Genomic DNA, 26,857 nt, shown 5'->3' on the forward strand with positions numbered 1-26,857 from the left:
TCAAACCTGTCCAAGTCTGGCTCACTATCTTATATCACAGGCTACAGTTGTCACAAGTAAACACAAATCCTCCTGGTTTTACAAACAGAAACTTACTCTGTTATCCTGTATAGATCTGGAGAATAATTTCAGTTCACACAGCAGGTGCCTTGTGCAGCTATGAAGAGAAAAGGTTCCTCCTTGAACTTCTCTAGCCTGCTTCTTACTGCTACTCAGGCAAAGAAGAAATGGAATGAATTTTAATGAAAAGTGCTGGATTAATAGCAACTTACAACAAGTAATTAACTACACTTTACTACTAGCACATGTTTACTGCACTTAACCATCCATCTCAGCAAAAATAAAAATTCAAGACATTCGCCTTTGACGTGCTACACATAACTTGCAGGTTAGCTCATCTTTTATCCTGTCTCAAGGACTAAGTACTACACCCACTATGAAGAAGATTTATAGCATAAGTCTTCATCACAGAATACTCTGTTCAGACTGGTAGTAGCCACAAGAGAGTGCCCCATCTTGGAGAAAGCTGTAAGTTCAAATCCATTCAGGTACATACAGGAAAGCAAATAGGAACATGTAATAACTAAAACAGTGATGAAACATAGCTCCCTGTTTCCCAATAGTTTCTCCTGAACTCAGAAATCCTGTCAGAGCAATTGAAATTGCAATTTGAGAGTTCAGTATTTGTAAAAAAATATTTTCTTCACATCTAGATTAAAATAAAAATTAAAAAAATAAACCAAAACCTACCTGTAGTATAAAATCAACAATTACAAATGAGTCTCCATTCCCACTTTTGCCTTTTTTTTTAAACCAATCCTGGCACCTCTGCAAGTTACATCTTAGGCAGCTACATCTACAGTTGAACTAAATTGAGACTGTTTACCTGGAATTCCATTAATATAAATACAAAGCAGGTATATAAGTAGGTACACTGATTTTCTTGGAATTTCTCATGTACTTATTTAAAAATGGCCATAATAGAAGAATTTATTACCTAAAATACAGCCTGTAGCAGTAATAGAATCCAATAGCCAAACTAGACTGGAAAAATGCAACCAAGGTTGCAGAGAGCAGTACTATTTCTAGAGATTTTAGGTAACATTAGTAGCAACACAAATGTTTCTAAATATTCAGGATATTCTAATAAAAAGACTGTTCAAATACAGGCTAAGCCTGACCTCAGAAACATGTACCTATGAGTGTCGGTAGGGGTTATGTGATTTTTCTGTGACATGCTTTTTAAAGAAATACACATCTGTGGCATAGTATGGCTTTTGCTGAGGCAGTGTACCTTTCTCTTGCCATTAATGATACTGGTAGATGGTTTTTTTTTATTCTTGGTACTTACTGATGGAGTTACCCTGACATAGTAAATCTGTCCAGCACAGACCACACCTCAATCCTTCCATTTCTAATTACAGTATTCTGCTGAGAAGATACTCGACACATCACAACCTCGGGTTTGAGTACTCCCTATGTATTTTTTAATAGCTGCTGTATGTCAAGAGGTGAAAGGTACAGTCCATTTTTTCATCTTAAAGACACAGATAGTGAAGCACTTCTATATGATAAGAGCTATAAAAGAAACTGTTACTTCAGCATTAGCAAGTAGTGAGGTTAATTCCACCATTAGATCAACAACAGTACATTTGTACAAGGAGAACATCTAACATCCTGAGAGGATCTTAATCCCTATTAAATAATGACAGGTTGCTTTCTTACAAGGTTTACTCCTTCCAAGTGAATCACATTTTTGGCACCTTTGTTTCCAGCAGATGTGCCAATTAAGAGGCTTGTAGTGTAAGAAGTAGTATAACCTTTCCATGCCAACTTTCAGTCTTTATGGATAGGCTCATTCATATGCAGAAGGCAAGTGCAGCAGCCAAAGCATTTTATACCTTAACAGCAATCAAAGTTTTCTAGATATCTTTGCCAGTTGACTCTTAACTATGTTCTCTTGAGCCAAGTACATTTTGAGAACAACTTCATAGGCCAGACGTGTACATGAGTATGAGTAAGAAAAGGTCTCTGAGCCTCAGCTGACAGGTCAGCCTCTTGCTTCCCAAGAAGACATTGCTTCCACTTTCAGCAAAAGCAAGAGAAAAAAGGTAAATGTTGATAGAAGAGGCAGATTAGCCCAACCATCAGATTCATGCAATAGCACTGCAATGCCTGTATGCAGAAAGTCATAAGTTATTTCTCAAATAAATATCTAGACAGTAGATCCATTACTTTTCAAAACAAGCAGGGCGCTTTTGACGTCAATGTAATTTCTTGCTAATTACTTTTGAGAAACTAGTCTTTTCCCCCTAATAAAGGAATTCCTGTATTCACTTATCATCCTTATGAAGTCCTATATTCATAAAAAGAACTTAAGCACTACAATGCCCATTTATCCCCTTTCTTAGAGAAAGCAAAAAGGCCTCAAACTGAGATCCACAAAGGCCAGCCCCTCCTGCCTAGGAAGCAGCCCAAGTTAGCCAACAAGAAGATACAGAAAAAAGCCACAGAGCACAAGTTCCATATTCATATCGAGGCCAGCCCAGGCCAGCAGGAGACATCTCTTCTCAGTCATAGGAAGCATCTCTACTTGTAGTACAGCAAATAAACTTGAAAGCAAAAAAAGGGTCAGAAGCCTGTCCTATAAAAGGAAACAGAAGGAGGTAACAGCAGCACTGTCTCTGCTCAAAAATCTGAAGATTTGGAGCTATAAAGCACACACAGGTGGGACTTGATTCAAGGGTAGGGGCAAAAGGGATGAGGGGGGGGAATCTACCTCCTAGATCAGGCCATTCATGGGAAAATAGGACCTTCCCAGGAATGTCCAGCAGGCACCACAGGGAGGCTAAGCAGGGCAAGAATGCCCGTGAAGATTTGCATCTTCAGTTCCAAGTATCACTAAAAAATACACCCCAATTACAGCCCAAAATGTCCCAGCAACATCTTCCTATGAGATGTGAGAATGCAGAAATGTGGCATTCAGGCTTTCAATAAAAATATTATGCCCACCTGGCCTAAATACAAGGAACTTAGGTCATAAGATGAATGTGAGAGAAGGGCTGAGAGAAGGTAAAGTAAGCATAGTGAGGAACGATATTCATCTGCCGTAATGTGTTGAGTGCATACAATATATATCCTTTCTGGAGAGAGATCTGTGAAGGGATAACTAAATCAATGTGCTGGGAAGACAAACTGGCCCTGAATAAGAACTAGAAATATTTTAATTAGATTTCTTAAAGGAACTTGGTTCCCTTCTCTTTCCTGGACCATTTTCTTGCAGTTGAAGATTACATGAAAAATCCTTCAGTTTCTGTTTGCAAAGACCAGTAGTGTCAGGCAGTGAACAGCAGGCAGTTCTCAAGATTCACTCCAGGGGCAAATTCATCTCACAAGCCAAAATTTAACTCTTGGTTAAGTAGTTGATGTTCCATAAGACCACGACATAAAACCACACATAACTTTAAGCATCTCAAATTCCCTGTTAGGTCTGCCATGCTGTTCTGCTGCCCAGATCAGGGCTTTTGGCTCAAAGCAGCCTTTGGCACGTGATATTTTTACACAATTAACACATTTAACTTCTTTTCCTTCAGAGCTGGCATATTTTCTGAATAATAAAAAATGCAGACAGGTCCAGTAATACTCCAATCACATTAATAAAGAAATCATTTTTATGCAGCTTTTTATATCCATTCAACTACTGATGAATAAATGACTCCAGGTAAAACTCACAATTGCATTGATTCATTTAAGCCTTTCTAAGAAGCATTACATTTAGAAATAAGCTCATTCCTATCTATCCAGAAACAGCAGGTAAAACTACGAAGTTAATATGCAAAAGAAAATTTAAAAATCGCAAATGACAAATCAGCTTTGCAGTTTTATTTTAGACCACGCTATTGCAGTGCTTTACAGGTCAATTGCCAAATTGAATTAGTCTGCTATATATTCTCCAATCCACAAAGTCTGTTCAAGGTTTTTATGCTAGAAGCTTCTGAATTTGTACAAAGTCAAAACAGTACACGTACACAAGAAAAAGAAGTTGTTGAAAAAAATTCCAGGATGGAAGATGTTTTCAAAGGAACCTACTCAACACTTTTTTCTTTCCTTTTTTGTTTTTTTGGCAGTCCCTCAAAAGCCTCCGTTTTCTAATCTCCCAGACATCAGAATTCAGCGAAATGAACTGTTAAAGAATGTTACCAGACCTTTTACATGAAAACACGGCCAAACACAGGCAGCATGAGTAATTATCTGATATAAAGAGCACCATCTACTGACAGGCAGCACTTTGACAGCCCCAGACAGTTTTGCAAGGTACTGCATGGGCCTTCCAGATAATCTAGCTTTTAAGGAATTCAGCTTTCTCTTAGAGGTGGGTAATACTTTTCACATTCTTTTTCTCACTTGCCCTGTCTCAGCTATGCCATTTAAGCTGCTCTCCTGCTCATGGCTCACCAGACAGCCCAATTGCTCCAAGATGCAGTAGCACAGTTCCAGCAGTCAGCCCCTCCACCTTCCCATTTCTCTCTCACTTCACTTTGTGACTGAAGCTTCCCACACGGAGCTGCTCACCTCTTGTACAAATCTACTGTACCACCACCTTACAATTACAGCTGTTTATGAAGATATTTCTAAAACCTCCTTAGTCAACAAGGATTTTTCACTGAAGTCAAACACTTTTGAGCTGTCCCTAGATGAGAAACAATAACTTCCTTCAAGGCTTACTTAATATGATGAAATATCTTTGTGTTCTCATGGAGGACATTACATGGAGGTGGAGGTTTCTTCCTCACTTTTATCCTGCTGCTGTTTTATTTCTTTGAACACAGTACTATAACCTTTTATTATTGTACTACACAAAATTATTAGCAAGTGCACATAAGAAAAGGCTGTTTCCTGACAGACAACAAAATATTATCAATATCCACAAATTCTCTTGGCTAGTATTATCAGAAATAACCTTTGCAAATGCTATATAACATCTTAATCACTTCTGAACCCAGGCATCACACACAATAGAGATGCACTGAACTACTCTGGCATGTTGTTTGAAAGTACTTGCTAGCACTATCACAATTTCTTACTGTGCAAGATTTGTGTTGCAACACAGTAAGAGCAAAAATTTTTTATATATATACATGCTTCAAGAGGATAAAAAATAGTAAATCAAAATAACTTTTCTAACAAATTGGTCAAAATTCACGGGTCTTACAGGCTTTCACTAACAATCATAAAAACCACACATGATAATTAGTCTCAAAAGTGAAAGCAGAGAAGAAATATTCATGTATTCATGTATGCTTTGTGTTGCTTCACTGATTCAAACATCAGTAACACACCTAAGTTCATCACTTATATTTTTACATTTCATGGTGATTCCAAAGGTCACTGAAATTCAATTTACTGTTCTTACACAATAATCCTTGTCAATCTATTTAGACCAGGATTAAAAGAAAAACAACGGATAGGAGCTTTGCTAAGGGAGAGGTTTCAGTCAATCTGTTTATACATGTGGCAGATTAATACCCACTAATAAAATTATGAGAGGAACTTTCACTTTGGTAGGAAAGTTTCAAGTTCTGTCTTGTTTCATAGTCCTACTTGCTTATGTCAGCACAGCAGTTTTATTCTTCTGGTGTATTTGCATGCAGCAGCAACAATTTCCTGTTTTTACCTCCTTCTCAATTCTAAGATTTATAAATACAGTGGGACATTCAGACTTGTCCTAGAAATTATTCTTCCTTTGCACTATATTTCATCCTCTGCAAATTTCCTTTTGCTGCACATACTCTGTTCCCTTGTCTGATCTCCATCATTCACCTACTATCCCTGCAGGCAGCCTACGCTTTCCTTGTTTTTTTCTTTTGATACTTGGAGCTCAATCATATATTGAAGGCTATGAGATGGATAATTTCACTGCTCCCCATTATATTGTTCAGATGATTGTATCACTGGATGCAAAGGGTTGCTACATTTCTCTGAACAAAAACTGTTCGTAACATTTCACTGTAAGATCACCCAATTCTCATCTCTTATGCATTAGGACAAACCAAAGCATTTGGTAAAGCTTGGTTATTTACGTTACTACTCTTTGATTGATATCCCCTGTTCTTCCTCCTAATCTGATTTAGTGTCCCTCCAGCTCTATTCAGACTGCACTTCCACAGAGTTTTGTCTCAGCACAAAAGCAGCAAAGCAATACTCTCCTTAACTACTGCCAGCATGGCAAAGTGTTTAAAATAAGCCAAATTAACAAGGAAACACTGCCAAAGAGGACAGTTCTCACTAGTTGCTCTTGACCAACTAGTACATTGCTAATGAAAGCCAGAGTGAAATAATTCAGGTGGATGATAAATTGATCAAGTCAGAGCTGAGCTGTCAACTCAATAAAATGAGAGCAGGTAGGGGCTGGGGACTGAAATGTGCTACTGCATTAACTGCGGTGCTCCATCATCAGCTCAGTTCAGCTAGGACACACTTCCAATTCCACTGCATACCATCTCCCCTCCAGCCTTGTAGAAGTCTTTGTAAGATCCTGATGGGAACCAGGTTTGTAAGACAAAAAAAAAAAAAAACAGTGGGGAGGATGGCAACACAACAACAGATGAAAATCCACAAATCCAGAACAAAAACCTAACCAGGGCAGAGGGATATGGGAGAAAGATGATTATAAACATGAAGAAAAGAGTTAAGTAAGAATTTCATCAACAATGACCCAGTTATATTTGTCATCCCTTTGCCACAGATAGAGAAGCTACCTTAATTTTCAAGTTCAATTTCATCTGCTCAGTTTATTTTGTGTTTTTAGAATCACATTTTGCATAAAATATTTTAGAACACAATAATGGCATGCACTCTTGGTGTGGGTTTTTCCCTCCAAAAGTCAGCCCTGCTCATTGTACAGTATTCTATTTGGAATCAAAAGCTAAGACAACTTCCATCCCAATTATACTTCTTTTTGGCTTATATCAGCATTTTTGTGTCCTTTGGAACCTGGAAACAAGGGCAGGAAAGAAAAGGTCAACAGGGAAAAAAACCAAAACAAACAAAAATCCAACTAAAACCAAACAGAAGAGGTAGTATCTTATACTGTTTTCCTCCCAGCAAAAGGCAGAAGGCACAATACGTACAATGGACACACATAACTAATTGAATTTCATCTGAATTTGACAGTTTAATTCAACATGCTGAACCCTGACCTGATCTGAGCATTTCATTTGGCACTGTTCTTTATTTTTTTCTCCACTTCAAAAATTCTTTAAAAATTAGGTCCTTCCAATAATTTAGTATTTCAATAATTATTTCAACAGACAGTAAGGGAACATGAAACAACAGGTATAGAAAACAAAGTTGATAATTATTCAGGAAAAAAACTTTTCCAAAATAATCTGTTAGTATGGACAATTAACTACAGTTTGCAAGCCACAAAGTAGCCTTCCCTACAGAGAAATAAAACCATGGTGACAGTTTAATAAGCATGAACCTTAACAAGCACTTCAGATTCTTCTTCTGCAGTCAACAATAAAGGTTTCAGGAAAGCTTAGTACCTGGAATAACAATCTCAGTTTTCCTCATCAACTTCACATATTACCACCTAATGCTGAAATGTTGACAATTAAGCTATTTGGTTTTTAAAACAAACCTGAAAAAAAGCAAGAATTCCGACTTACTAAAAGATAACTAAGTATGAGATAGCCTTATATCTGAATGAGAACACATGATTGTGATAGTCTTTATCTCCAGAAACAGTCTTTCTATTTAGTCAATAAAAAAAAATTGATTATTTAAAAATACATCTTCAAACCTATACACAAGCTTTGTTTAGACAAAAGACTATATTTTCAGCATAGGTGTGCTGAAGTTCAGTCACATCTACCCTTTAATAATGAAAACACATTCACAAAATCTTTTTGCAATCTAAAGCATACTGCTAAGATTGAAAGCAATCAGCCTTGAATGAAAGATGAATTAATAGCAGTTCTAAAACCATTAGGTACAGACTCTATTGTCACGCTTTTGTTTAAAGCAAGGAAAAAAAGACAAAAAAAGTAGAGGGTGTCTAGGTCAGCAAAGTCATCAGTAGTTGATGGATGCACTTACAGACATTAGAGAAAAAAGGAAAATTGGCAGAACATAATACCCACTTATGAGATTCTCTATGTTAAGAACCAAAAAAAGGCCTCAAGATATGCAGTAACTCTACCTTGTTCGGTGCTGAAGGTTTTCTATTTTTAGATATGCATGTCAAGGACACATTTAACCCTAGAAGTGCAGCTTGATGTGTCATCACAATATTAATTCCTAGACATTGGTAGAATTAGAAATATTCTTTCCACCAAGTACATCTGCTGACAACAGCCCCTACCAGTAACAACTACGATCTCTGGGTATGAAACTAGGAGGTTAGGGAGATGAAAGAATTGATGCTTCAGACCATGTTAGTGATTGCTAGCAGTTGTGTGAGCAGGAAATGCAATGTTCATGTTGGCAATAACGTCCAATATAACAGCTTCCTGTAACCCAAAATGGTGGCCTTGCTCCCTCTCCCCAGCAGCCCGGGCTGCACACTCCACCTGCTTCTAGTGTTGCAGCTCTTGAGGTTGCAAGAAGGGTCACACCTGTGAGCTGTTGAGGGACATAAGATGGGCATGGCTGCCTCAAACCCATGTTGAGCTTTTCCACTGCACACTTGCAGTCACACTGATAGGAAGCACTAAGCAGATTCTGCTTGTTATTCAGTCTGAAACAGGTATAGGTGGTGGGCTTTAGTAGCACTCCAGCATAGGGACCAAGACGAGCATCTCCCATTTCAGGCAACACTTTACAAAGATTGAATATTACATCAGTCTTAACTGGTCAGTTACCTCCGACTGTAGAGAACTCTTTGCTCTCCGTAAGGGTGTAGATGAGGAGAAAAGATAGAGGCTCTAGGGAAGACTGAGCTGGTGGGCAGAAGATGGCTATGTGTTGGTCTGCAGGGTCTCACAGGGAAGGCATAATGAAGATGGCAGTTGGAATACATAGAGAATAGGAAAACATCACAAGTTTCCACAAACAGAAGACAAACTAGTTCAAAAGCTAAAATAAGTAAACAGCCTAAAACCAGAAAGTAATCTATTTTCTCTTCTTAAACTGTTGATTTGTTGACAGAATTGGATTCACATTACATAATCTCTTAAAGGGAATTTACTTGTGAGGTTTCATGCCACTATCACCAGCAGTATTTGTCTTTTCCAAGTGTTCAGTGCCAGTAGCTTGGGGTGCAGCTGCAGTGAGAGCTGCAGGTTGAGCTCTCGGCAGTGGGAGCCAGAGGCAAGAGGCTGAGAACTGGCACCAACCCTTTGCCCAACAAAGGGCACACGGACCTGTGGAACCCTCCAGGTGACCAGACACTCAGAGACACAGCAGGATCTGAGGACCCAACTGTCTCAGGCTTAGACTGTGAGGGTATAAAAGCCCAGGTGTTCCTTTGTTCAGGATCCCTCCTTGTAGGCACCAGCTCAAGCTGTTAGTCTGTTACTGCACTATAATGAAGTTATTTTAAAGATCCAGACATCTGAGACTCTGTTATGGGAAACCTGGGGTCGAGCCCATAAGAAAACCTTGTCTGACTGTGTGTGTGGTGAGCGTAGCTGCGAAAGGGCCTCAGTCTCAGCTCAGGTGGTGCAAGTATGACTGACAGAGTGGGTCCTGGATGGTCAGACAGGAAAGTTTCCTTAACACAAGTGCCAAAGGCCTCAGCTGCACATTAACACCTCCCAAACTCAAAGAAACATGCTGTTGTACTGCTTCCCCACTCCCTCTGCCCTCTCATTGCAAACTTGCAACACTTTAAGAGTCTGTCACACTTGGACATCATTCTTAGTTTTGAACTAACTCTGCAAATGCCCAGAGCGATTAATGACAATATAAAAGCACCTCATCAACATAACTAGAAGCATAAAAGTACTAAAAGTAGGACACAAGCACTAAAAGCCATCCCCAGGCTGAATCACTATATCAGAGTTTCACTTAATGGCATCACAGCCAAGGAAACCCCATGCTACTTACAAATGAGTTGGTCAAAAAAACTGAAGAGAAAAAGGGAAGAATTGTCTCTCATTAAACAGAACATTCACCTTACCTTCTGCTTGCCCTGCGGATGATACACAGCATCATATAAAATATCTGCTTTAACATCTGGGAGTTGTTTCCCTGCTCCCTGCAGTGGCACATCAGCTACACAGTAATCTACACCTGACTGTAGAACAGAGATAAAACCAAAACACTTCTGACTGAAGTCCACACTCAGAAACAGCTAAAAAGAACTGGTATTTGCATAGTATGAAATGAAAGAATACAGAAAAGTCTCCTTGATTTCAGAGGTCATTATTGTTGGTGTTTCTTGCAGTGCCTAGAGGCCGCTCAGAGCCAAACCCCAGTTCACTTCAGTCTCCATCCACCAAATGCTTCCAATCAAAATCAGAGGCATAACACAGACATCAGTGCAGGCTCTTACGACTACCCATGGAAAACAGCTGGAGAATCTGTCCCATGGAGAGGAACGGGAACAGGCAGCAAATGTACTGCTGCGTTTGTCATTCTTGGACACCCTGACCTGGACAATCAATTTTACATACATACACATGCAAAAGACAAAATTTTGTCAGCAAATTTATTCCAAATCTCAGATTTCTATTGAAAGAACAGTTTTAACTGGTCCTAATTATCAACATCCTTCTACATTTGGGTAAACTTAGCCAGAGAGCAAGAACTTCACTTCTATTGAAGAGCAACAAGGTTCTGAAGTCCAATTAAAGGAAAGGGAGAAAAACGAAACACACACACTCCAAACATTTCCTTTTAATCCAAAAGACAGACTCTTTTTTTTTTTCAGATTACACAGTATTTGCTTGCCAGAATATAATTTTGAACATAGCCACATATATGGGAGGAGTCTATCCTAATTGTTCCAAGTATGATTTTTGAGGTAAATGCAGCTTCTGAAACACAGTCTCCTAATGCAAGGTCTCACCTCTATCAGACATGGATAACCATTTCGACATCAAATGCAGAGGCTGGTTAGCTAGTAGAGGGTAGAGGAAAGAACCGAGTTCCAGATCCAAATACTGAAATTCAAGTGTCAAAGCAGTCCCCAAAGTGCAGACAGGTTCAGCTGAGCGGTGCTCACTTCAGATGGAGTCTGATCCCTCTCTATGCTCCTCTGAGCACACTGACTAGATCTCCACCAAATGTAAGAGGAGTTTACACACCTAGCTACTTGTAATTTAAGTAGCAAACTGAACTCTACCCATAGTAACTCAGGGAAAGACAGACTCCACTCTGCCCTGGCCACCCTTTTCCAGACTTCTAATGAAATCCTTTCCCTCCTTAGCACTGATAATACAAGAAACTCCTTTCAGACATTATCAAGGCTACTACAGTCCGATAACCCCTTTCATGACTGTGACACTTCTCGCTCCCAGTGCTCCACAATTATATTATTTTTCAAAGTGGAAAGGAAAAAAGTTCCCACTTCTAAAGAAAAGGGCAGAGGTCATTCTGCCCCTCTACTCCACTCTTGTGAGACCCCCACCTTGGTTACTGCATCCAGCTCTAGGGTCCCCAGCACGGGAAGCACATGGACCTGTTGGAGCGAGTCCAGAGGAGGGCTGATGATTAGCAGGATGGAGCACCCCTCCTATGAGGAAAGGCTGAGAGAATTGGAATTGTTCAGCCTGGAAAAGAGAAGGCTCTGGGTGACTTAATTGTAGCCTGCCAGTACCTGAAGGAAGCCTACAAGGAAGATGGAGAGGAACTTTTTCAAGGACATGTAGTGATAGGACAAGGGGGAATGGCTTACAAACTGAGAGTAGGTTTAGATTAGATATTAGGAAGAAATTCTTTACTGTGAGGGTGGTGAGGCACTAGCACAGGTGGCCAATAGAAGTTGTGGATGCCCCATCCCCAGAAGTGTTCAAGGTCAGGTTGGATGGAGCTCTGAGCAACCTGGTCTAGTGGAAAGTGTCCCTGCTCATGGCATGTGGGTTGGAACTAGATGATCTTTAAAGGTCCCTTACAACCCAAATCATTCCATGATTCTATGATGACTACAGAAAATGCCCATCAGTTTGGCAGAAGTGGCAATCACATGTGGCAGATTAATGCAATTATTGTTATAACTCAGGTGAGATGCACCATTTGCAGACCTGCAGTGCCAGCAGTGGAGCATTAAACTGCTTTCCCATTTTAAAGGTTAAATTGGTTCTATAGAACATTTTGTAATCCCTCTAATCACAATGCTATTATTTTCTTGACCAGGCAATTCTATACTTTTCCTTTCTCAACAAGCTAGCTGTGTTGGGGATATAATACTGCTTTATTTTTGAAGCAATCTCTATGAAGCCCTTAAAGTAGCTTCAAAGTGGAAGCGGAGAGTTTGGATGGCTTTGTTGAGCAGTTTCACAATGAGGCAAGCAGCAGAACTGGCACTGTAAGTACATTATGCATCCACACGTAGTATGGAATTGCTTTTTCCTCTAAAAGCTGCTCCATCTTTTTATCTATATTTCTTTTTCCCTGAAGAGAAGTTCTTTTAAATAAGGTAACTGTCTATATGTGTCTATAGTATTGACATCCCACTTATTTCTAGAGTACTACCATGGCTTTTTACTGCTTATGTTTGCTAATATGTACTGCAATTGCTGCTCCTTTTCACACTAGTGTAATGGGAAAGAACACAAATTGATAGCTTTCACAGGACGACAGGAGCCAGATCAGACTATGCTTCCCTCCTTATGCTCTCTCAGCTGCCTCTTTGTAACCATCTGCTCAGGCCAGCCCTATACAAGGACTGCAGTCACTCCCTGCAGCAGAAGCCACTGCACTGCTGTGCATTTGTGCAGCCCCGAGCACACTGCAGGGTCACAGGAAGACTGCACCTCTTCCCACAGGTCAACACCTTGACATGCTCCACATGCAAGCACTGTGTCCAGCAGCTACTGAAAATGTTCTCATCCTTTGTTTTTTTCTGAAAGTCATAGTCCAGCTGTAAAAAGAGAAATTCCTCTTCCTGTTACCACCTGATGGACTGAAGTGATAGGTAGAACACGCATAGATAGAGCACCTGTACAACAGGTGAATTTCATAAAGGATCCCTTTAGGTCAATCAATACTGTCTTTGTGAGTAAATTTCACCTGTTCTACTTATACCCATCTAAAAAGCTAAGTATTCCACTGAACTAATTATTTTGACTTCTTATGGGGAGAAAAGCAACAGGAAAATAATACCACTTGGTGATGGGGGGCAAAGGAGAAGCACACGAATAATGGTCCTTTGCAACTGCCTTTCTTTCCCCTCACTGTCCTGGACAGAGCGCTACAAACTAAGTTGGGCAAGATCTCCCACTTCCATGCGGCTGCTGTCAGGGCAGATATTTTTCAGAACCCCCCAACACGCAGTCAAGGTGAACAGGATGAACAGGAGAAGCCAGATCTTTTATGCTGAATGTAGAAACCTCGCTGCAAGAATGTGGGCTTTCATATTACACTATTTATAACATAATGGATGATACAGCAATGGTGAAAAACATGCTACAGCAAGAACACACTTGGATTCCAAATCAGACATTTGTCCTCCTGTGATAAGCTGGTTTACAGGACCCCAACAGAGAGAGATGTTTCTTGTTTTTCTGGCTCATGAGAATGTGGATTCTGAACTAAGCAGCTATATTTTGCACTACAGGGAGGGTTACTCCAGCACTTCATTCACACCAGTGAAATCCCTGAGCGATAAACAAAACATCAGTCGCAGCTGCTTGAAATGTACAGAGTCACCCAGCACTCCTGTTTCACAGCTCAGGATAAGAGGTTTATTCGCTGCACGGTTCTGAAACGTCAGGCTTCAGCCAGAGGTCACAATTGTGAATGACAGGCTGAGAGAAGAAGAGATACATACACATCAAACGTTTCACCACCATATTTAGACACCTGAAACAAGACAGCATGGATACTTCTAACTATGCAACACATGAAAGGAAGAGTCTATTGAAAATGAAGATAGAAGCAAGCACACTAATTATTGTGCATTACTAATAATCACAGAATGAGGCATTAGAAAGGCACATTGCCCTGAAGTGTAATTATTTCAGCTATGTGATAGTAACATTTAACAAATATTTTTAAATCCACTTCAGACATACTGTATGCTCAGATTCTGTACCCATTTTTGCTCATATTAAAGAAGACCCAATGCAATAAGTGGTGTTTTGTCACTGTTGCAGTCAAAGAGTGGGGAGAGGAAAAAAAATTGGGAAAAAAAATAAATCACACACCATATCTATTGACTTTCGTTGTGGTGAGCTGATGTGGACATTGGTAATCTGTTAACTACTGCTCCAAAAAAAATCAACTCAGAAAAGGAAACTCTGTCAGTAAACTAACATTTCACCATCTAGGGTGAGCACCTCCACTGGGAAACACGCAGAGGTCTGCAATTCAAACACCCTCCCCCCCGTCACACCATTTTACAGCAAAATCTGGAGGAGTGGAACAGCCCAGCTGGGGTTTTGCTGAACTTTCACTTCAATAGGTAAAATGTTTGTTAACTTCAGTCAGTCCAATCTGCGTTCTTGTTCCCACATCCTGTGGCCACCAGAGGATGAGGATAGTAGGAAGACAACACAAAATGGTAAAACATCTTTGCCCCAGTTCCGTGGGCATTGGTGTTTCTTAACAAACCACCAAAAAAAAGGAAAAAAGGAAAAAGAAGGGGGTGTAGAATGATTTGGAATGGAAGGGATCCTAAAAACCATCTAGTTCCAAGCCCCCTGCCATGAGGAGGGACACTCCTGCTGGACCAGGTTCCTCAAAGCCTCATCCAGTCTGGCATAATACCGTCCTTCTCATCCAACCCATTTTATAAGCTTGACCAATAAGGATAAACATTGTGAAACAGAAGCCATTGATTAAAAACCCTACAGAATTCTTCTAGAAAATTACTTTTTCTAGTCTCTTGTCAGAGAACAGCACCAGGACATTTTTTCTTTAAATAACTGACAAAACTTTTATATTTCTAAGAATTCTGTAACACCCTTATTATTTAAAAGCCTCACTCTTTTGTGCTTGGACGTTTCATCACACACTTAACACACATATCCCAAATACTTTCCAATCAGAGCACAGCTCCACTCCTGGGGAAGCCATAGGAGCTGTTTCCACCCCAGTCAGTGCTGAACTGGGACCAGTAAGATGAGATAAATTCTCCTCCTCTTGTTACTGAGTTCATCAGCCCTTTAGTGTTGTTCAGTGTCAGTTTGAAAAAAAGTATTTTTTTTAAGAAAGCAAAAGCAACCAGAAGAATTAATGAGCTACCCTGCAACAAAAAATATAGTCTACTTGTGTCTATATAGCACTTAGAAATAGAAGACAAGATAAAAGCTTCTCACTTCTTTTACCATTTTTTTTTTTTTACTTTTCATAGTTTTCATGAACATTTTAAAGGACTGTTAATTTGTCCTGAGCTGGATAAAAAAACCTGCAATAAAACATAAAAAGTCTAACTGCTGTGGTTGCCATTAGAAAGCCTTTATTACTTGCTACTACTGCTACCACATAATGAGACAAAGTGTGTCACCAGATATGTACACCCTACTTAGAACTCAAAACTCCCTGAATAAATAATCTTCTAACAAGTGACAGACCAGGTTTGGGTCTCACGCTCACAATGAACTTTGTGAGGGCTTTGTGAGTGCAACATGTGGGAGGCCTTGATAAAAGTTAATACTTCCATAAGAGATCATTTTCTGAACCTTGTTAGAAAAGTCACCTTCTGTTAAAGCCATACTCAGAGAAGTACAGGACTCCAAAAGTATAACAAAACTTTTTGTTTTTTTGTTTTTAACAGAAGTCTACTCTGTAACTATGATATTAAAACCAAACAGAGCACACATAGAGCTAGAAGTAGAATTTTAATGAAAAAAAGATAAGAATTCCACAAAACACACATAACAGAGGTTAGATGTAGGTGGTGTTAAAGAAATAATTTATATTTTAAAATATATTAGAATATATTTCTATATTAGAAACCATCCTTGCCTTGTACAATGATTTTTTCCACTCTAAAAGTAACCACTCAACTGCCTGTTTTTATATACCATAAATGCTGAAAAATCAATTACTGACCAAGAAAATGTGTATATTGATATATAGAAATAAAAACAGAAGTATTTTTACACTTCATCTGTTTTCCTAATTTGTATTATATCCTGTACATTATCAGACTGACTGGATTATGCACATCAGTTTAGATAATAATAACCTTGGCCTTTTCTGGACTTGCTTATATTTTTAACAAGGTGGTTCCTTAGAGAACCAGCTGAGGGAGGCTAAGATCACTGTTCCATTTTCCATTAAAATTCTACCTCAGTCAGCCTATAAAACTTAGATTCCATACTCATCAGGAACTTATAAATGAGTGATCCTTCACTCACACTACACCTTCTGTTGTCTGCATCCCAAATATAGAAACAAATACTTTTACTCCCATATTTACATTACAGTAGATGCATAAAAAGGAAATTTAAATCTATCTGTAACCCATGAGTTACTACTGTTCTGTAATTCTATACCTGAGGACAGAAAAAGTAGGACACATTTCATTATAAAGGAGATTTTGTTTGTTTCTTTGGACAGCAAAACCATTCATTGTTGAAAGTGCTGGAAGTGTTCTCCATGAAGACAAATCAGAAAGCTGAAAGCAGCGAAGAGGGTCTAGAAGGCATCTTAAATTATATTCAATATATTGCATTGCTTTGTGCAATGTAAGTCTCACTACTGCGGATATGAGATATGTGTTAATATTATTTGGATACCTAGGATTGCAAAGAAATCTTTTTAAAAATCATCTGAGCAATGAGGAATTATAAAACAAATGGCTCTGCCCACGATGTTTTATTTACAATACTTTCCTCTATTCCTGCTCATCTTTCCACTGCACAGATATGATTGCATGGATAAAGTTTCATAATGACAGCTTAATTCAACTCTTAAAGCCACACAAGTTAAAATCCAACTCTTTATTTACATTTTAGAGGATAAAGCAATACAATTTTTAAATTTAAGGCAGAGCTAGCCAGAAAAGACAGGCCACCTCAGGCTATAACATATGAATTCAGATGAAAAACATCACTAAATTAATACAACACATAAAAGACAAAGTTACTAACAAGGCAGCAATACATTCAGAAAAATAGTCCATTCCACCAGCTTGATACTAGTATGCCAAGCTTATTCCATCAAGCAAAAATTCAGTTGGTTTGTTTGTTTTTAAATGTCAAGCATGCCCAATTTTCTCAATAAAGCTACTGCAATTAAATGTGGGAAACCAATAATGGATTTCACTACCTTGAGAGCACTATGCTTCCCCTCTTCCCCAGCTGTCTCAAACCAAGGACAACCTGTTTTCTATTCATCAGTCCAATGATTACAGCTCAGACAGTGGAAAACATGCTCCATAACATTAAATCACTGATATATTTCATCCTGATTTTTCATTAGGATAAGTCTTTTGCAAGCAAAGACAAGTTGATATGACTGTGTTCCACATCAACTACACATGAGCCCATTTCCAATTGCATCATTTAGCTTCTTCACTCCCAAGCTTGTAAGATCTGCTTCAAGTTTAACACACCTCCTCAGCTTTCAATACAGGGCCTATTTTCATCTGCTGATGTTAAAACATGAGCAGGGTTAGCTTGTCTTTCTCTGTGAAAAGCTGGGTAAACAAATTTTTAGCTGAGCTTTGTCTCAAAGCCCATCCAAAATTTGGTGGTCTTGTTGGATAACTCAAAGCACATAAGCACAGACCTGTTCTCCAAGGGTTCAAGAGAAGTCAGCAACATGCTTCATAATGGCCACCAAATACACTGCAAAAGTAGCAGTGATTTTAATCATTGCCAAACTGTAGTGGATCTAGTTGGATGAATTAAGTCAGAATGAATGAGTGTAAATTGTATTAATTTAAAACTAGATATTTTAGATAAAAATCAGAATGGAGAATTCATACCAAGCCTTTATTGTCAAGGCTACTGCTCAAAACATTTTATTTCAAAAGTGAAATACATCACAACCATATGTGTATTACTTGTTAGATTTATTGTACTGTTGGCATTAGGAAATACTTCTACTTGTTCAGTCATTGAAATAGTTTCTACTGCCTTTTTTGAACTTAAAAAAAGACATTCATTTTATTTGCTCTATTAACTCTCAAAGTGTCAGATTCAGTAAAAATTCGATTTTCCACTGTGCAGAAATCACCCCGAAACCAAAAGGTTTTAAGCTTTTCAAGATCAAAAAGGCTGATAAAGCTTTTAAAGAATCTCTCACAATAATTTTTATAACATTCTCCTACTTTTCATTCTAGTTAAAAAACGTATCTAATATGACAAATTTTTGTCCTATACCCAAAGTATCTGGAGCACACACATTCACCTGCACTTGGTAGTCATGTCTGCTGCACTCAAACAAAAAGCAGCAGCTTATTCATAAGAACAGATGCTACATTTGTTTTTAGGAATTCACCTCTGAACTATGTTTGTTCACCATCATATCAGACACAGAAGAACAGGACTAGTATTTTACCTAAAATAAGTTAACAGTTTATTAAAATCAGTCACCCCTATAAAAATTCTCATATATCCACAGAACCTTTTTCTTCCTTTACCTGCCCTAGGAAAAAGTAAATAAGCAAACAAAAAAAAAAACCACTCAAGAAAAACATATCTGTTCCCATGTTGATTGTTACCCAAGTCATTTGGAAAAAAAAGTCTCCCTAGTGGCTGAAAAAGAGCGATTGCAGTATTTTAATTATCTTCATTTAGAGAAAAATAAAATGGTGCAATGTCCAAGATGTGTGTGTGCTAGAACTCCATGGCAATACTTTGCTTCTGTAACACCCACTTCCTCAGACTGTTACTTTTGCACCTTTTTATGTCTTTAACAGAATTATAAATGCTTTTTAAGCAGCAGCCAGGACTTCGAGAAGCCTGGATTCTTTAAGACTCACCAAAATAAAAAAGAATCCAGTCCTACCTACCTTAGATATTTCTGGCTCCACTTGTCTCTTAGGTGTCTCTTTTGACTCAGGCCCTTTTGGAGCACTAGTGTTCTTAACTGAGGGCGATTCAACTCCTTCACCTTCAAGTTGCAGATTAATACCTTCTGTGGGGACAGGATGATCAATACCATTTGGATTCAGATTGCAATGGATAGCTGGGAAATAAAACATAAGAAAGAGAAACACTGCTTAGGAAAGAAGTACTCAATGTTTCAAACATTTAGCACAAACTGCTAAGAAGTGCCATGTGGTAACCAGAGCTATGTCAGACCATAGCAAATGAACCATCTGTACCTTGATGTGGATTCAGGGTGAGATAATTGAGAAAGAAAATGAGAGAAATGCAGCACTGTATAAGACTATTTAGTTCAGGCTACTGTGTTGAATTGTGCTCCACCAGACTCACTGCACCATCCAAGACCCTCAACTTAACAGTTTTTATCAGGTATTCATCATTCCACCATACCTTTTTTTCCTTTCTAGGCAAGCAAGTTGAAGTTTTTCTATTACATTTTCAATCCCTACAACATTTTATGTCCTAAAGAATGTGGGATAAGTAAGCTGTATGCAGCAAGTCAGCAAGTCATTCTCTGCACAGGGTAATGACTTATCCAGCTGATTATCTCTCCTTCAGCCCTTTGTACCACTGCAAGTTACCACCTACACCATCCTAACAAGCAAGAAGAATGTACTCTCTGTGAGTATATAATGAGATGTGGACTAATGACAGCGGAATAAGAAAAGCATCCAGAGAAAAAAATAAAACTAATACAAACTATACCACAGAAATGCCCATTTAGAACTACAGCAGTAGTTTGTTTTCTGCCCAAATTTTTACAGTTTCAGCACTCACACAGACAGTAACCTTAACAACCTTCTTGGCATGCATGGCAATTTTAAAATGTGTGGATCCTGAGGCAACTTCCCCTTCATGGGACTAGCCCACTTTTGCATTTATATTCTTGTGTAACTGTGCTACTTTTAGTGCTACTTGTAATTAATGGTCCCAAGTTCCCATGTGCAAAAGAACTTTGCTCAGATACTGTGATGTAATGTTTGACAGACCTGAATAGAAACCTAAACCACAATGTAAAGTTAAAATAAAAGCTGCCCTTTTACCCTTGCTTGGCTTAGAAGGAAAGGGTGGGGAGCCAGGGAAGGAATCAGAACTGCCAGTTTCTACCAGCTACAGATCAGCCCTGCAAAGCCTCTCAGGGGAAACTCGCTCAAGCTCCCAGAGAAGGCAAAGGGTTCTTTAACCACAACACCTTTTGAAAATTCATTCACCTTATACTCCAGAGTCTTAATTGAAAACTTTGAGCCTAAGTTACAGCAATTCCTTGGTACAGAATTAAAGTAAAGGCCAAAAAGTTGGCCTCTTTCCCTTGGGATTTTTAAAAACATCCAAATATTTGTAAAAGATAAGTGATCTCTGCAAGCACCACAATACCTACATCTGCAAGTCAGGACAGATTATAGGAACTTAAAAATCAGAAATGATTCTGTGCTTTATATTTATATCAGTGTCTTAAGACACCAAAAAAATTCTCTTTCCTAGATCATATCCACCTACTATTATCTAACTCCTCTAGAACATATTTACCTACGTAAAAGAAAGAAACAATTACTAACAATTACTTTGATTATCCTCTTGACCACAGAAAAGATGGATGTGATCTAACAAGACAGATTTTTTTCACAGTCCAGTGAGGATGGAAACTGTTCTTTTAGTAGCCAAACTAATTCACTCCTTCACAAAAAGTGAGAGATATTCAAACCAACCTGTAAAAGTACTCCCTGTACACCCTGCTCCAGCAAGGGCTGGAAATTACCAGTAGAAGACACTTGGTATGGAATGTGGTCCATAAAAATCCCTCCAACTGTCTTCTCCAAGGATCTTGCCTAGCTGAAGATTCCTGCACACACCTTTGAAATGCTAACAGACCCCAGCAACACCCAGAAACAGACAATGAGAGAAATGACAAAGCACAGCAGGACTTAACCCTGCCTAGAAGAACACTGCCAGCAGCAAGCTTCCTGTGAATTGCAACTCCTCCCTTCCCAGTGCCCCCAAACAATAGGGATTAGGGAGGAGGGTGGTAGGGAATGAACAAGGAAATCCTTCTGGGTTACAGCACTCATTTAACACGCATTACAGGAAGCTATAAATGATAGAGGTTTCTGATAATATGGTAACATGACTAACCTTATCTCCTTCTACATATGACCAGGTGATCTGCTTAATGGATGAGGGAAAGGCTGTGGATTTTGTCTACTTGGAACTTCAGTAAAACCTTTGATACTGTCTCCCACAGCATTCTCCTGGAGAAACTGGCTTCTTATGGCTCAGATGGGTGTTCTGTTCACTGGGTATAAAGCTGGCTGGATGGCCAGGCCCAGGCAGCGGTGGTGAATGGAGTACATCCACTTGGTGGCCGATCACTAGTGGGGTTCCCCAAGGCTCAGTATTGGGGCCACGTCTGTTTAATATCTATCAGTGATCTGGATGAGGGGATCAAGGGCATCCTCAAAAAGTTTGCAGATGACACCAAGTTAGGCAGGAGTGTTGATCTGCTGGAGGTTAGCAAGGCTCTACAGAGCGATCTGGACAGGCCGAATCAATGGGCTGAGCCCAGCTGTATGAGGTTCAATAAGGTGAAGTGCTGGGTCCTGCACTTGGGTGACAACAACCGAAGGCAGCACTAAAGTCTGGGGAAACAGTGGCTGGAAAGCTGCCCAGCAGAAAAGGACCCGCGGGTGTTGGTTGACAGCAGCTGAACATGAGCCATCATTGTGCCCAGGAGGCCAAGAAGTCCAATGGCATTCTGGCCTGTATCAGAAACAGTGTGGCCAGTGGGACCTGGGCAGTGATTGTCCCCCTGTGCTCAGCACTGGTGAAGCCACACCTTGAATCCTGTGTCCAGTTTTGGGCCCCTCACTACAAGAAAGACATTGAGGGCTTGGAATGTGTCCAGAGAAGGGCAACAAAGCAGCAAAGGAGCAGCTGAGGAGCTGGGGTTCTGTAGCCTGGAGAAAAGGAGGCTCAGGGGGACCTTATCACTCTCTACAACTACCTGAAAGGAGGCTGTAGCCAGGTGGGGATCGGTCTCTTCTCCCAAGTAATAAGCAATAGGACAAGAGGAAATGGCCTCAGGTTGGTAGGTTTAGGTTGGATTTTAGGAAAACTTTCTTCATGGAAAGGTTGTCAAGCATTGGAACAGGCTGCCCAGGGAAGTGGTGGAGTCACCATCCCTCTAAGTATTTAAAAGACATGTAGAGGTGGCACTTGGGAACTTGGTTTAGTAATGGACTTGCCAGTGCTGGGTTAAGGGTTGGACTTGATCTCAAAGGTCATTTTCATTTTAAATGATTCTATAATTCTATAACATCACCTGAATGGCTTAAAAATTAAAATGAATCACTTGGCAAGATGCTGTCCATCATTCTTTCAAGAGTAATGAATGTTAGTGCTGTTTCAGCAATGCTTTTTATTGGACTCCTTCAGGATACAAAAGAGAAAAAACGGAAGAGGCTGCTAGCAATTAAATACATGGCCATTACCTTTTAATTGAAAACAGGTGACTGGTTAAAAGAAACACAGGCTGCCTCAGGAGACCTTTGCAGAGTTGTGAATACTGGGGAGAGAAAACTTCTTTTAATTTCCTAGGGGTATCTATTTCCTAAAGAGAATAAGTATCTCAGTCACTTGGCAAAGCTAATCTCTCTTTGTCATGACACATCTTCAGGTGGCCAGCTCTATTGTTGTCTTCTAATCCTGTCTCCAACCCTCAGCTACACAGGGGATAGGAAGCAAAGAATATTTCCTTGCATGGGTCTGTTATTTCCTGTTATCACACAGAAATACACAGATCCATCTCTGTGGCAGACAGAGGTGGAGCTCTTACCTCCTTTTAAATGTCAGCACAAACCAAAATTGCTCCCTTTAAAAATTTGTTAAAAGTAGGGAAAGAGGTCGATGTTCTCCTCTTAAATCAGCACCTTATATAATTTTAACTAGATAAGGTCAGCTGTAAACTCAGGATCAACTATCAAACCTAATGGGGCTTGGGGGGCTAACAGTACCCAGGGTTAACACTCTGTAGAACTGAGTTTAAATAGCTCTCAGAAAATAATCACAAATCACTAACTTTACCACAGCAAAAGTACTCTGACCCTCTTAGCTGACACTTCTTAAATCTCTTTCAGAACTTAATGACATTTGTCTGGAAAATATTCTACCTACAGACAAAGTAGTTTCTTGCTACAATATTGTCCAGATCCTTACTTGTCATTACCCTGGTATTGGCTAACACCCGCTCATCCCACCCTCTGTATTCAGACCATTTCCTCACATCACTGCTTTGACAATATTTCTACTGCCTCAGAACCTCTTCATTCTACCAAACTACATCCATCTCATCAGTCCCAGACTTTAAAAGTCCATCAAGACAACAAACAGCCTCCAAATCAGCTGAAAGTATCAGCCTAATACCACTAGATAGCAGTATAATTAGGTTTTGAAACAGAACCTCTTCCAATATTCTTCCATACAATCTCAATATTCATATATCATCCATATGTCCCAGCAATACAATTCTTCATCCAGTTTCAGATCATTTATATTCTCCTTTCCCTGCTGAAAACCCCACCTCACAGTTGATTAATGCCATGTCTTTCTTCATGCTCCCCAACAATTGTCATTTAACTTGGGTTGAAAGCTTTCTGTGGTGGGAACTTGTTTCCATTTGGAGAGGGAGGGTGGATGTTCTGTAGAGCTCTGACTGCACAGCAACAAGCACATGATGAATGGTGCTGGCAGACACAACAACACAGATCCACAGATTACATTTATGAAAAAAACTATTATTTAAAACAAAGGTACTTAAGTGTTCTTGTACTCCTAACTCAATGGTAGAGCTGAATCTACTGGAAAATATCCACTTTTCCAGAAATTAAAGAAAAGACTGCTGAGATCTGCCAAGTTATGAGAGTCAACAGCTCTGCAAGAAAACTAGTGAGTGGAGCACCCAAATTGTAAAAATGACCCCACGTCTGTCCTAAAAAAATAGGGAAGGAACAAAATTAATGCAATACACAGTGTATTTTTATCCACATGGTGGAACACAAACCCAAGTCCTTTCCATGCATAAAGAGCAAGAGAATTTGTTGCCCTGCAGGAGCTGCCCGATACATGTGAGCCGAGCTCCGTGCCCACACAGATCCCTTACAACACGTGCAGGCAGTTTGAAAGGAGAGCATGCAGGGCAACGTGAATGCTCTGCTCCCCTCCCTACCTTCCCTCCCATACGTGCCTGCCTCCCAGGTGGCAAGCAGCCAAGAGACAGCTTGTCTGAGCACGCTTGATGGTACACAGAAGTCACCAAGAGCCATAGTAAGTTACTGGCATCTGGGGGCAAGCCTTGTCTTTTCCTGGAGGGTACTCTGTGAATCCTGTCTGGAAAAAAGCCTGAAGGCACCATTTAAAACACAGCCTTGATACATCCAAAGTTTTGCATGGGCAGATGGAAAGTCTTTGTCTCTCCATCTGTAGGCTCAAGGCTTAGCAGATAAATCTATGATCAATTGCTACCTCTGTGCACTCTACTGCCTACTGTGTCAAACATTTCATAAGTACTTGTTTCAGTGGGAATACTGCTGGCTGCTTAAAATTTTAAACAGATCAATTAAGGCTACATTAAAGCATATTTGGCAAGTACTTGAGTTACATGAAATAACAATTGTTCTATTCTAAAGAGTGATCGAGTAAAAATAGCATCATCTTACTCATGTGCCCTGTTCTCTGTGCATCATAGTCATATGCTTGCTTTTGCTATTTGGAGACAAAAAGCAGGCACAGGAGACACTCATCCAACCTCTAACAATCCTTAGAAAACTTTCATGTGTCAAATACTGGCAACCTTGCAAGCTTCATTGTGTTCATTTCACAGACTTAGCTGCACAATACTAAGAGGTAAGTCCATACAGTGCACCTGCTACTCCCACCATAAAATGCCACATTGGTGAAAAGGACAAACAGAAGTTCATCCCTATAGTTTGAGCATTAACAAATTCAGATTGGACATAGCAGGGACCTTATAAACAGGGTCCAAATATCTTTTCAGTCATCTCAGTAGTCACAAAGGTCATGAAGATTTACAAGGTATTTTCAGGGAAAAAGATCTTTGGACAGCAGCTCTGGACCCATTCCTTCCATCTCTGCCCATTTATTTGTCAAAAGCAAAGCAAATCTCCAACCACGTCAAATTTTGCAGTCAGCACCTTCAATCAGATTTCTACACACTTCCAGATGCTGCATTTCAATACCAAGCAGTCAAAAAGCATCCCTGAGGTTTTTGCTTGCAAATTCACAAACTGCTTTAACTGGGTTGATCAGAGAGGAGACATTTACATTGAGAACACTGAGGTCTCCATTCAGATTGAGATGACTCCTCACACGGACCAAATGAGCAAGAGAGATCTGCACTGCCAGGCCCTTCCTGTATTTCCCAAAGCTTGTACTTCATTAGTAACTCTTAATATCCCTAGAAAACATGGGATTATTTCAAAGATTATATCTGATCTGAGCAGTTAGTACCACTGCTACAATACTAAAAAACAAGATTAAAATCAGCTAATAAAGATGGCTTTAATTTGTACTATAAAATTTAGAATTTTTTTGACTACTTTGTCTGGCAGAAAGTTTTTTCCCCAGTCATCAGTTTCCATAACTCCTATGGATGGTCCATTTGTCTCACCAATAAGGTTCTAGTTTTGAATTACTTCTCCATACAGTCCTATCTCTACCTCATGTAAACTGGCACAGTTCCCTCAATCCATCACTTTGGACCAGCTGAAATTGCAGTCAAGGTTTCACATGAATACAACCTGCTGCTTATGTTGCCACCTAGTATATACTGCTGGCAACCTGCTGAGCAAGCAGCTTCAAGATTTTGCCCACTCTGTTTCTCAAACCTGCCTATCTAATGGCCACCAAATCAGCAGCATTCACACAGAGCAAAGAAGCCCAGCAAATCAGTCAGGATGTTTTCTACTACAGTACAGATAATATGAATTTATGAGAAACCTCCTCTAGGCTGAAATCCCAAAGTACTTAACTGAAGTAATATTGGTGTCTAGCTATCTGCTTCTGTTGGTCAGCATCAAAAATCAGCATTAAGCAATTGCAAACAGGCTGTGCCAAAAGGCAGGCCAGTGCTGAGCTGTGGAGTGCATTATAAACTGCTGCTACTGATGAGCTGTGCCTGGAGCTTTGAGCCCAAAGCTCAGACAGACACAGGCAGCAAGGCTTAGCAGACAGAGACACACACTGCTGTACCTGCAGATCCCTTCAGAGAGTTGCTTGTCTTTCTAGCCTCTCAATCATAACTACTAATCATCTACTGGATTAATCAATTTAACAAACAATAAGCTTCTTTCTTACAAGATATGAATTTTACAATCAAGACTTGGTTCAAGCAGTGGGACCTGCTCAACAGCTGAGAGGTATCTTGAAGGGCAAGAGACAGCTCAGCAGAAAAGAAGTGGACATTGAACCAGGTCAAGATGGGCAGGGAGGGCAGAGCAAGGGGGAGACAGGTGTAGGAAGAGGACAGAGGCAGAAGGGGATAAAGTGTTCACAAGAGGAGTGTTCATTTTAGTTTGTAACTGTGAGTTGTGGGGCTTTTGCCTTTTTTACCCCTTTAGAATTATCATCAGCAGGAAAATTTAAAGTTAACTGCATTCCTGATGCAACTATCCTAGAAC

General features: G+C 39.7%; 1 protein-coding gene across 3 annotated transcripts in view; it reads right to left on the reverse strand.

The window, feature by feature from the left end:
* The window catches only part of SAMD12 (sterile alpha motif domain containing 12), a 165,071-nt gene that overhangs the window by 132,010 nt on the left and 6,204 nt on the right, over positions 1–26,857 (reverse strand). For 2 of the 3 annotated variants that reach the window (XM_027684348.1, XM_027684349.1), the window contains exons 1-2: positions 25,373–25,419; positions 19,073–19,248 (exon numbers count right to left, since the gene is read on the reverse strand). In XM_027684348.1, coding sequence (XP_027540149.1) covers positions 19,073–19,248; positions 25,373–25,409 — 213 coding nt within the window. In that variant the 5' untranslated portion in view covers positions 25,410–25,419. Of the gene's footprint in view, positions 1–19,072; positions 19,249–25,372; positions 25,420–26,857 lie in introns of those variants that run through there. The other variant, XM_027684347.1, reaches the window with a different exon arrangement.

Source organism: Neopelma chrysocephalum, unplaced genomic scaffold (genome assembly GCF_003984885.1).
Source record: "Neopelma chrysocephalum unplaced genomic scaffold, ASM398488v2 Primary Assembly neopelma1_66, whole genome shotgun sequence".
NCBI classification, from domain to species: domain Eukaryota; kingdom Metazoa; phylum Chordata; class Aves; order Passeriformes; family Pipridae; genus Neopelma; species Neopelma chrysocephalum.